Source organism: Antedon mediterranea, chromosome 2, assembly GCF_964355755.1.
Source record: "Antedon mediterranea chromosome 2, ecAntMedi1.1, whole genome shotgun sequence".
In the NCBI taxonomy this organism is placed as follows: Eukaryota; Metazoa; Echinodermata; class Crinoidea; order Comatulida; family Antedonidae; genus Antedon; species Antedon mediterranea.
The window spans coordinates 35,144,287-35,157,302 of NC_092671.1; the positions used below are offsets into that span (position 1 = coordinate 35,144,287).

The window sequence follows — 13,016 nt, forward strand, 5'->3', positions numbered from 1 at the left end:
ACTAAATGCTGCTGCTGGTGGTGCTAGAGACTTGTAGAAAAAGTCTAGGAATAACCCACAAAAACCATAGTGAAAACCTTGTTTGGGGCAAAATATGTGTAGATTTCTACATGGAAAAGATGATTTTATTTTTTCAAATAATATATATAACACATCCCATGTTACAAACAGATTTACTTCAGTAAAACAAAGGGATTTTGTCTACAAAGAAATCCTAGGCCTAATAATAGTTTTTCATAAATGTCCTCAGCAGTTTTTACTGGACATTCAGATGCCAGGTAAGTCTCCCATTCTTTGTATTTCTTCTTTTCAATTATGCAAGTTTTTCTAATTTGAATAGGGTAGCCAATTACTTTTGATAATTTATTAGCCACCTGTCTGTAATATAATATACCATTTAAATTGTTTTTACCTTTCCTTTATTTATTTTCATTTTTTAATTATCTGTCGCATAGTTGTTCTTGACTTAAAATAAAGTTACATGCCTTAAATTTGGTCTCCATGATTTTTGCACTTATATTTAATTGAGACCTTTATTTAAAACTTTTATTTGATAGAGCGCCACCACTGAAATTGTCACGTGACATGAAAACCAGGAAGATTTTGATTCCAAGATGGCAGCTTAGTACGTAGGCACAAGAAATGCTGCGAACTAAATTGGTTGTTTTCTACATTTTCTGAGGACTTTTGATAATACAAATCCTATTGATATACTACCTGTTTTTATACTGGATTTACAATGATGTGGGAGAAAGGTTGATTTTTGTTTGACTTGGAAATTAAAACAAAACATCCTCGATCGTACGTGCACTCTGGTTGTTTCTCTGTGTGCGGTCTGTTTATGTTTGTTGGAATAGGCCTTCTGCCCTGTCTGGTCTCTACCCTTTACAGGAAGTGATTATAGCCGATAGGCCTAGTTGGGGTAACACTAATTAATTGGAGGAAATATATTATTAAGAGGTAACATTTTGATAAACACATCGCTGAAATATATTGGAAGTTGTTATTGCTATTTTTATTTTTGTCAATGAAATTGGAAATTATGAATTGTTATCAAATGAAGAAATGTTATTTTTGTCCGCCAGAAAAATGGGCATGATACTTTTTAAATAAAAATGGCTAGCCTAGGCCTTATTTTACTTTCTGGTTTTGGTTAGTTAGACGAGCAGGCCCTATAATATTCATTCAAGAAGGGCTATTGTAGTCCTATATATCATGTGCTAGCCTAGCAAAAGACTAGCCTACTTGTTAATGTTTGTTTAATGCACTTGTCAATTGTATGACCCACTATACGACCCCCGGGAGAGGTGCGTCATTTACAAATAATTACTGACGCAGGGGTGCGTCAAAAAACCTAGATGGTACGTCACATCAATGAACAAGGTGTGTCAATGTCCGTCACTTTACCACCCACCATATCATAAACAACATGGTCACAGTGCGTCAAAATGGGTGCGTCATGGTCACCTAAAGGTAAGTCACCTTTTTGACGCACGGGTGCGTCATGGTATTCAAAAGTATGACGCACATCGGACAAATGACGCACCTCTCCCGGGGGTCGTATAGTGGGTCATACAATTGACAAGTGCATAACTGACTCAGACTGGAGTGAGGTTGTACCCACACAATCCCACAATACAACCCCTGGGAGAGGTGCGTCATTTATCCAATGTGCTAGCGTCGAACCTTATGTATACTATCTATATGATGCACCCCAGGCCCTGCATCAAAAAAATGACTGAATGAGATGAAAATGACGCACCAAATTTTTAATTAGTGACGGAACTTTTAGACAATGACAAAACATGACTGTCCTTTTGTGGTAAAGCGACCGACATTGACACACCACTGTTCGTTGAGTTGAGGTACCATGTAGGTTTTTTTAAAGAATCCTTGTGTCATTAATTTGTAAATGACGCACCTCTCCTGGTGGTTGTATTGTGTCTTAATAATATTAAATCAATCAACATTAAATACTAGGGATAATTCCTTGATAATAATAATTTGTCATACTGTACAGTACATTATTTTTCTTTGTTTTTCCCTTGCTGTCCTTCCTACCTTCATAGGTAATACTGTAGTGATACCAACACACAGTCTACATCCAAATTGCAGACGTTCCAACTTTCCCTCCTCCTGGAGCGTCCCGAATTTTCATACAATACAATCTTCTGATATTAACAAAATCTCCCAAAATTTTAGTTTTAGAAAAATTCATTAACAATTTGTAAACTAAAATTACACTGTACTTATATAGGCTAGTCAGTTGCTGCGCCCTCATACATACTGTAGGAAAATGGTATTTTTAATCATTTTATGCCGAAATTAAAATTTTAAATTCTTTTTTTTTTTAATACAGGTATTCTGACTGCTCCCAACAAGTGCTCTAATAGATGTCATTAAATACTATCAATGAGGAATCAAATATTATCAAACATGGATGGTGAGATATTGACTTGTACTATAATAGCTGTAGGCGGGTATAGAGGGCATGGCCTTGGCCTCTCCCCCCCCCCTCCCCCCCCCCCCCGTAGGAGGAGGGAAGTATGTAAATTTAGAAATTTACAATGCACAAAAAATCAGCACGCCATTATTTCAAAATCCTGAATCCGCCACTGAAAAAGAACATTCTGCTTCGGCATTAAATTAAATCAGCTTATAAAACAAGAAAGTACATGAAATAATCCTCTGAACAAAATCTGATTTTTTTCATAACACTCAAAAAACATTCTATCACTACGGGTAATACACAGTATTCACAGTAATGTAGACTGGGACATTTTCCATACTATTTTCTGTTTTTTTTTTCCCTGTTTTAGCCCTACTAAATAAGCTCTAAGTCATTCTAGGCCTACTCTACAGCAAGTCATTCTAGGCCTACTCTAAGTCATTCTAGGCATACTCTACAGTAAGTCATTCTAGGCCTACTCTAAGTCATTTTATGCCTACTCTACAGTAAGTCATTTCAGGCCTACTCTACAGTAAGTCATTTTAGGCCTACTCTAAGTCATTCTAGGCCTACTCTAAGTCATTCTAGGCCTACTCTAACTAAGTCATTCTATGCCTACTCTACAGTAAGTCATTCTAGGCCTACTCTACAGTTAGTCATTCTAGGCCTACTCTAAGTCTAAGTCATTCTATGCCTACAACAGTATACAGTACAAGCCTTGCTTCTGTAGGCATACTGTAATCATTCATTCTAGGCCTATTTTGTCTATACGTCTTGCTTCTATAAACATTCATGTTGGGCCTATTGTAATTACGGTATAATAGCATACTGGATTAGGCAGTTAATTAAGAATAGATTTTGTGTGGTATTATCAACTTCTAATTTAATTACAGTAAGTAAGTGCTCTCTACTTAATGTAGGAAATTACTTATCAGCTAGAACATGTTTATTTTAGAATCATTTCATGTGCATGTCTGTTGTGAGCATGGTTGACCTGTCTGTCGTCAGCAGGGTTGACCTGTCTGTTGTGAGCATGGTTGACCTGTCTGTCGTCAGCAGGGTTGACCTGTCTGTTGTAAGCATGGTTGACCTGTCTGTCATCAGCAGGGTTGACCTGCCTGTCGTCAGCAGGGTTAACATGTCTGTTGTGAGCATGGTTGACCTGTCTGTTGTCAGCAGGGTTGACCTGCCTGTCGTCAGCAGGGTTGACATGTTGTGAGCAGGGTTGACCTACCGGTCTTCAGCAGGGTTGACATGTTAGTTGTGAGCAGAGTTAACATGCCTGTCGTGAGCAGGGTTGGCATGTCTGTTGTGAGCAGGGTTAACATGTCTGTTGTGAGCAGGGTTGACATGTCTGTTGTGAGCAGAGTTTACCTGCCTGTTGTCAGCAGGGTTGAGCACAATCAGATTATTATCAAATCTAGAAATGAAAGTGTACTATAGTATAGTGTCAATATTAGATTCAAATTATTCACATAGTATAACAAATACTATATTATCATCACAGTAAAGTGTAGCAATATCAACAAGCCATGCAAATATTGTATTGTGTAGTGAGTACAGTATTATTATGGGTGTTGCTGCAGTGCTAGTGATGACACAGGCCTTGGCTATCTGTTTAACATACCAAACTATATTTGGAACATCTAAAGGTTAATATCATAGAGGTAAAATAAACTATGATAACAGTTTTACTCGCTGTGTACCTGTTATTGGTGAAGTTGAGTCAAAAAATGTAATATAGTTTATGCAATAAATAAATGCACAGTTATGTTTAACTTTATGTTTAAATTCAGTCAAAATGTTAACATAACAATCTGGGTAAAAACAACTTAATTTAAATCATTGGTTTAAAAAAAATTATTACTGTAAGTATTATTTAAAACACGTTGTGAGCGATTTGTACAGTAAAACCATTTTGCATGTTGCATTTTTTATTTTTTGGGCAGCTCATTGTGGTTCTGAAGGTAAAAATCACTGATGCAATACAGATTAGGATTGGTAAATCTGCCAGAATGAGAAGCGTAACAATTGTCTATTGCTTATCCATGGTATATTTCAGACACAAAAAACGATACTCTGTGAGTCTGAGCATACACTAACATCAACAATAGATGTTCATTGTAAACATTCATTAAAATGAATGCTGTTTATCATTTTGTTACCAAAACTCTATTATTGATTGACCATTGGGTCTGCTATTATAGCCTCGGAATGAAATTCCCAAGTCTTGTTAATTATAAATCACATTGATTTAAGAATCTATTCAACATGCAGTTTAATTATAAACATTATTTATGCTTTATTTCGCTTTATTCAACCATGGAGAAACCTAAGATTCAACCCATAGACATTTAGAACCGTGAAAGCCCTAAGGAGTATAGAAGAAGTCCATGAACCATTATTACTTCACACATGAAGAAGTCATGACCTAGAAATTGATCAAATTAGGGTTTAGTTTCACTACTAATGAAAATGAGATTGTAGTATTTGCCAGATGCTGTGCTTGTATGTTTTGATTTATTAGGTGATGCAGTACAGTAGTTTGGTATTGTTTCTGTTTAAAGTTTCTCTTCATCAATCTTTATCACTTTTTCACAGTTATTTATGGTCAGGGTTGTACAATAACACTTTCATGTACGGTATATTGAATGTTACTTCGCCTCATTGAAATATAACCTTTCATCATTCACCTCATGCCATTATTTGTACAATTCATAAACATTCATTATTTGTATGTACCGTAATATCTAGTAAATGTGATCTGTTTATCATTTTTTTCATAAATCATGTGTTTATTAGTATTTCACATTTACTAAACCTCAGCCCTGCTATAAGTTAGGTCATTTTATCAAAATTTATTCATTTGAGTTTTTCAATTTCAATCAATGAAATATATTTGTTTACAGGTTAGTTTTTCCTCAGTATATGTAAAATCGCTATCCAACATTTTTTATTTATACCGTATTTATTTGAAATGTGAAATTGTGTATTATATGCATGTGGCGGGCTTTAATTTATTTGAGGAAGGTGTTTATACAAACCGGGGCGTTTATTCAAATGAATACAGTATATCATGATGAGCAACCATCCACAGCTTACTGTACACTGTACAGTAGGTTTGTAATGGTCAGACAGGTCACAAATTTGTAAACTCCATCTGGTTCTGTTTGTGTACTTATGTTTATTACATGTGCATTGGTCCTTATTACGCAGCTGTTCTAATTAGTGCAAGTTGTAATTTATAATGAGGAAGTGTATCATCACATCCGAGCATGTTCTGTTTTTATGAATATGAATATCAAACTTATTTAAATATTTCACACAGAACTAAATGTTATAAAATTTTAAAAATATGAACAGTATATTTTATGTACTTTACCTAATAACTGATACAGTAAATAAGGTAAATTTTGAATTGGTTTTAAAATGGAATTCTGTAAGGCTAGAAGTAGAATTGAGTAAAAGGGGAATTTTAACTGTCCCAAGGAGCGAGTAATAAATCTGTTTTTTGTTTACTGTCCAGCAATACATCTATCAGTATCATACTGCAGATATTTTCTGATCAATTTTACGTTCCTATCACGGGTTTTACTAGCCACTCGTCCAGTGAGAAAGATGAAATAGAAGGAATATTCAACATCTTCTCTTTCATGCCTCCTACGTCCGCCATGCCTCCTACGTCCGCCATGCCTCCTACGTCCGCCATGCCTCCTTACGTCCGCCATGCCTCCTTACGTCCGCCATGCCTCCTTACGTCCGCCATGCCTCCTTACGTCCGCCATGCCTCCTTACGTCCGCCATGCCTCCTTACGTCCGCCCTTCCCCCTACGTCCGCCCTGCCCCCTACGTCCGCCCTGCCCCCTACGTCCGCCCTGCCCCCTACGTCTGCCCTGCTTTCTAGTCGTCTTGAAAAACAAGATTACAATAGAAATTCACAACTGTATGATACTAGAATAGACTGATTAAATAGAAAGATTTAAATTCAGAGAAATTTGAAAGTCACACAATCATCAAGCCTCTGCTAATTGGGTACTTCAAGGTATCAAGTTATTTTTGGATGTTAATTTTACTTCAGAAGGAGATTCATTTATAGTTAAACATTATTTGAAAATTGCTGATTTATTCTTATTATTATTGAGAGTATTCAAGTTTGATAGTCTTTTCAAGTCGAGAATATAGGTTTGCTTTCTTGAATTTTTTCCTAAAGCTTGGTTCCCATTTAGACATAATGCAATAACGTACTGTAAGCCCACCATAAAGTAATCTGACCAATCATGAGACTATGGATCACCCAAACTGTCACTTGTGTGCTGCATCTATGTTAAGAACACTATAAGAAGGAAAAATTAGGCAGTTTTCTTTTTATTATTTAAAGTTAATTTTGTTTTCATTTTCAAAATTAATGATATACAGTATATATAATAATGTTGTTCATGATATTTTATATTTTTAGATACTATGGACCAAGAATTAATTGAAAGGGCCAATAAGGAAAGAGAAGAGATTGTATCAAAATATGCAAAGGTGAGTAAAGTAAAGAAATACTGTATTTGATGACATTATCATCAGCAGTCATTGTCCCACAGTACAGTAGCCACAGAGTGTGGGTGTCAAAAGGTGTGATTAGGAGTGATGGTACAGTATAATGATAATATTGAACTAGCTTGTGATAGGCATGGGTTCAAGCCTATCTGACCATAATGATTAAATTCTTAGGCAAGATGCTTACTCTCACTGCCTCGTCCTTCAGATGGGACATAAAGCCGTTTGTGGTTAGTTTGGTAATCTACACTACAGAGAATGAATGTTCGTGTGTACGTAGCTTACTTTAGAAACATAAATATTGCGAAAGTAAGCTACTGTTACAATCCCAGTTTAGGTCATAAAGTACCTTTATTTTTTCATGTGCAACCCAGTATTAATTAAGTAATTAATACACTACAGTGTGTTGCATAATTCATGGAATTAAAACTATAGTAAGTGGTTGATTCTCATGTTATGTTGTGTTCACATGCACTAAAGTATAGCATAGAACGCAGTCAAGGTGATCCAAATCTTATTAGTTTTGTATCATTCCCTAATGTATTGTAACTCAGATCATGGAGAAGTTACTCCAAGCTCAGATAAACTGTGTTTTCAGAGACTGTACATCCAATTTAACTTTACAGTTAACTCTTGTTAGGTTTCAGAATGTAACGTCAGACAAGGTGTACAGTTATAGTAAATACATTCCCATTGCATAACACAGGTACCTACTTTATAATCGTGTAATGTTTGTGTTTGAACACAGAACAAACCACAGTAAAACTTAGGTTATAAAGCTCAGTCTACACTATCAAACTAGTTTGACAAAGATGTGCCCAAATACCAAATATGATAGTAATTAATATGCCCAATTATGGTAGGTAGTGATATGACATCATCATGTGCATACTGTATATGAGCACATCATATTTTCAGGCCTCGAATTTGGGGATTTTAGGGGCAAGGCCATTTGGCCTCCGGTTTTCGTTGATTTGAGGGGCACCAAGGCCAAATGGGAGGGCACCAAGGCCATTTGTTTTAAATCGAAGGGGCACCAAGGCCAAAATTAAAAAATATTTTAATAACTAGGCCAAAATTAAAAAATAGCTTGTTTCCGGTTGAGCGCCCGGGTGGAATTTTTTTCAAAAAAAAAAAAATTCTACCCGCAAACATTTTTGGGGGAATTTCCCCTATTCATCAGATTGCGTAGTAGTAGTAGGAGAGGACTGTCTACATCTTTTTGTATTTCATTATATATAAATATTACGTGTATTTACGATCCATATAAATAATAATTATTAAGGTACGATGTTTAGCGTTCACAGTTGTTTCGTTTAGTTTCAAACAATGCGATAAAAAAAAGGCATGTGAAGCCAGGCCCAACAGGTAAAGACCCTACACTAAGGCGCAGCGGACGGAGAACACAGGTTACAATTTAAACAATTTGTTTGTAGGCCTACAACTATTCATACACAGAGTGTTAACCACGGTAAAAATCAAGCCAATGACATTATGTTGTAGAATATAAATTATTGTTATTTTCCGAGTTTTGATTTCTGAAGCTTTTTTGTTAGTATAATCCATATTCATAAGAATTCAAAACACGGACGGACGCCGACCCCTCTCTCTCTGTTTAGGCTTCTGCACGTGTATTGTGGACTATACCATTTCCTTGAGTTCGGTAAAAACGCGTTTGTTAATTTAGTGTACGACGTCGTTAAACAAGATTTTTCGATGATCTGTCGGCTGGATTATTGAGGTGGGTGCGATAAAATATAAATATAATATACTTCCAACGATCTTCGGGTTGAGGTACCGGTTTAACTTTAGTACTAAAAGTTGACACCCCTAATTTTACACGTATAATGGAATGGACTACACCATGCAGGAACGCACATGGTATTTTCATATCAGAGGGTGCGTGTACGTCAAAAGGAATTGTTTTTCCAACGACCGATCCTCTTCGTGTGAAATTTCTTATCAGAGGGTGCGTGTGCGTCAAATGGAATTGTTTTCCCAATGTATTGAATCGCGTGTGCTTGATCGGTTCGGCGGCGGGAGGATAGGCTAGGCTAGGAGTGCGTGTAATTTTTTTTTCAACGAAGGCGGCTAGCTCGATTATTGAGGCGGGGGTGGTGCGACTTTAATACTTCCAGTGACCTCCGATCGAGGAACGTTTTTAGCTTTATTATTAAAAGTGTACACCACTGTATTTTAATGTACTATCTATACCATTATTTACCACGCACGGCGGCCGGGACGATATTGTTTTGGTTATATAAATATGTTCGATGTTTTCTCTAAGTAAATGCGTTTTTTAGGGAAATCCCCTTTACAACGAAGACAGGCGATAGTTTTGCGTCTCGTCCGATATTCTTGACATTATTTTCTATCTACTTCAGTGGTTTTTATTGTGGTAAAACTCGGGAAGGGCACTCACGGCCAACGCAAAAAAAAGGGCAGGCCAGTAGTGGCCGTGGGTGCTATTAATTTTCGAGGGCAGTGAGGCCAACTGGGAGGGCACCGACGGCACTGGCCGCGGTGGCCGCGGTAAAATTCGAGGCCTGTATTTTGTTACTAGTCGCATAAAGTTTGATAGTGTAGACTTTTCCAGTTACAAAATGACTTGTATAAAAATTAGCCATCAAAACTATGTGATTGATCTGGTAGATAGTCAAAATATAATCAGCTTTATTGTATAGACCTGCAGTTTCAACAATAGAGATCATCCAACCCAATGTATGGTTGAAGCAGCCTTTTGTTGTACCCTGTGGGTGATAACACACTCGGATGCATCTAGTAGAAACACACCCTAAGACAGGTACAATAAAGGTAAATTAGTAAAATAATTTGTTCACAAATTAAGTCCCATTCCCTACATTTTTTAGATCTAATTTCAGGTCACAAACTGCATTGTACAATTAATAAGCCTCCTAACGAAAAACTCGTTTTAATTTATTCAAGTGACGCGAAAAAAACATCATTGATAGCAAGTAACGCTACATCGCTGTCACTTATTATAGGCTGGCGGCGGCAAAGTCGTTGTGGTTTACATAAAACTTTAATATTTGAAGCCTAACTAAGCGGATGAAATTTGAGGTTTTAAGGAAAAATTATTTTTGCAAGTTTTGCGAATGATATAATTATTTTTTTCACAAATTGACAACCCCAATCGTAATTTGCAGAAATGCGAATGGGTAGCGTGAGCATCGCCTGTATGATGAGTTTAAAAATACCCATCAATTGTCATAATTTTACATTGGACCTACATTGGCTAGTCTTTATATTATAGTTTAATAATTGGAAAAATATACAGTAAAGCTAAATCATATTCATTAAATAGGGTGTGTACAGTATGGTATGTATATTGTTAAAACATAATATTAATTTTTTATATTAATAATGTGTTGGCACACTAATTAATATAAAAATAGATACTGTTGTTTATGACTGATTATTATACCTTTGAACTCATTATACTATAAAGTAAATAAATGCCATCCATAAACTATGTGGAAACACACTTGGCCTTACTTTACTTTATAATTTGTATACCGTATATTTCGGTGTATAAGTCGCACCTGTGTATAAGACGCACCCCCTAACTGAGAGTAAAATATCGGTATTTTTTATATCGTTGATGTATAAGACGCACCTTATATTTCATCAAAACAATTTTTTATTAAATTGTAATCAATATATTGTAATAATATATTTTGTTACATCTACAACGGCGTCCTTTATTTAGGTTTTTTTCTTACCTAGGCTCGGCCGCGCCCAGCCTCAACAAGTTCTTTCTAACTTGTTATTCATGAGTTTCGCACCCGTAACATCGAGTGCATGACCGTGTGTGTAACACGCACGTGTATGGGCTAGCCTCGCTCGATCATTTCGAGAGGGCGCACGTTTTCACGGACAATCGTATTCGATTAGTATCTATGTATCCGAGAAGTGTGTACGCTAGGTCCATGCTATAATCAACTGGAGAATATACTAGTCGAATACCGCACACCATGTGGCCGCCAAGAAGGGCTTGCGCTAGGGGTACGGCGGTCGGCGATCGTGCGTATAACTATTAATAAATACATTCCAATCGTATACGTTTACAAATGAAATTTTATCGGAGCGCCTAAAACAGCTCTATAATGAACAAATCTTTTCATCATATTTAGTATAACATCATGCTAAAATGCCTTGAAAACTAGGAAGAAACAGGTTGCCGTTACGTTATTACACTGTAGCTAGCCTAGGCCTAGCCGCGCCAACGAGGTGACGATTATGTACAATCATTCTGTGTGGTGAGGCATTTATGTTCGGTGTATAAGACGCACCCTTAATTTAGAGGTCAAATTTGCGTGTCAAAAGTGCGACTTATACACCAAAATATACGGTAATAAGTAGTACAATTTCACTAGCAGTCTTGCTACACTACAGACCTATAGGCTACTGTAAATAGGCTACTGTAGGCATATGAAAATTTATTGAGGAGAAGTATGCCAGAATCGTGTTTGATCACCTTAATCAAACATAAGAATATTTCAGTTAAGCTGCTTTCACATCACGCCCAGATTCAGTCCGGTGCCCCAAGAAACATATCAAAATGCCTGCTGCAATACTGACTGTGACATTTGTGGATATTGTTAATTTAAAATGAATGGAACTAAATGTTTAACTTTCGATAGATTAACAACGCAACTGATTTTAATTTTCAAATAGAAATACTAATGACCGAGCAATTCATTGTTTATTTGAATACTTTGACCACAAACGAACTTTTGTAATTTCTTTTTTTTTTTTTAATAACAATAAAGAGACAGAGATCTTCACTGTGGATAAAGATCATTAGTTTAGATTTAAAAAACTACAGAAATATTACACAAATATAGGACACTATTGTTTATTATGTCCCTACACAATTATGTATTATAGCCAAGCTTTCTATTCGGATATTACTAAACCGCATCATTTAATTTATGATATAATAAATGTTATGGTACAGTCATATCAAGGTCGTGACGTTTGACCTACTGTTGTATGTTTTCAGACTGTTCTTAATACTTTTTCTAAGGAAGGCTCTGATTGGCTACTTGCCCTAAAAATGCTTATGCATATTAATGACTGATATACAGTAAAGTTGGTGACTATTTTATTTAGAATGAATTGCTACAATAACAAGTATCGAAGTAAATTTGAAAATTGCGCATTACCATTACAATAGTTGTTGATTCTTTTACCAAGGTTAATATTAAGCTCTGTCTACACTATAAAAAAAAAGTGTGATGTGCCAAATATGGTAGTGATAGGCTCAAATATGGTAGTGATATGACATCATCATGTCCATATTATGGGCACATCACATTTTTTTGTCACATACTGTAAAGTTTGATCGTGTAGACAGAGCTTTTCTCACCATTGCCATCTGACCAAATAAATATTATATTCTAACTATCCAAGGAAAAAAATATATAATTTTAAATAAAACTTATCGAATGTTTTTCCAGTTTAAACCGAAAAAGCAATATTGTGTTCATGAGATTTTATTTAAAAGATAAACACGACACGCTGTGTGATATTTCACTTGTATCTAATGGCTTACGATAACAGATGAGTTTAAGCTATCTAAACGCAACAGCTTTACTACCATAATTCATGATACGATATATATATTGGTGTATGTGTTATTTACTGTAATTGGTTTAAAACATTGATATGAGAGGAAGTAAATTCAGTTAACCAAAACTTTGTTTTAATGACTTTCTACAGTATAGGATTGATATGCCTAATAATTAAGGGAATCAGACTAGAATGTGAGAGGCAATGGCTCGTCATTTGATTGAAAATTGAAATTAAATATTTTTTAAAAATCTGGGAAATTATTCTTAGTTGTGTGTACCGTAGTCAAAAATTTAGTTTTTCTTGATTTGTGAATCAATCAATTGCAATCAGTTGAAAATATTAACAATTATTTTATCCTGGCATTGGGTATTCCCTAACAATGCGCATCCCCTGTTAATTAATGGTCTACAGTATTCGTCTATTT

General features: G+C 35.7%; 1 protein-coding gene across 3 annotated transcripts in view; it reads left to right on the forward strand.

Moving 5' to 3' along the window:
• The first annotated feature begins 605 nt into the window (after positions 1-605).
• The window catches only part of LOC140040876 (USP6 N-terminal-like protein), a 47,233-nt gene continuing 34,822 nt past the window's right edge, over positions 606-13,016 (forward strand). For 2 of the 3 annotated variants that reach the window (XM_072087130.1, XM_072087132.1), the window contains exons 1-3: positions 606-801; positions 2,360-2,443; positions 6,906-6,976. In XM_072087130.1, coding sequence (XP_071943231.1) covers positions 2,413-2,443; positions 6,906-6,976 — 102 coding nt within the window. In that variant the 5' untranslated portion in view covers positions 606-801; positions 2,360-2,412. Of the gene's footprint in view, positions 961-2,359; positions 2,444-6,905; positions 6,977-13,016 lie in introns of all 3 variants that reach the window. The other variant, XM_072087131.1, reaches the window with a different exon arrangement.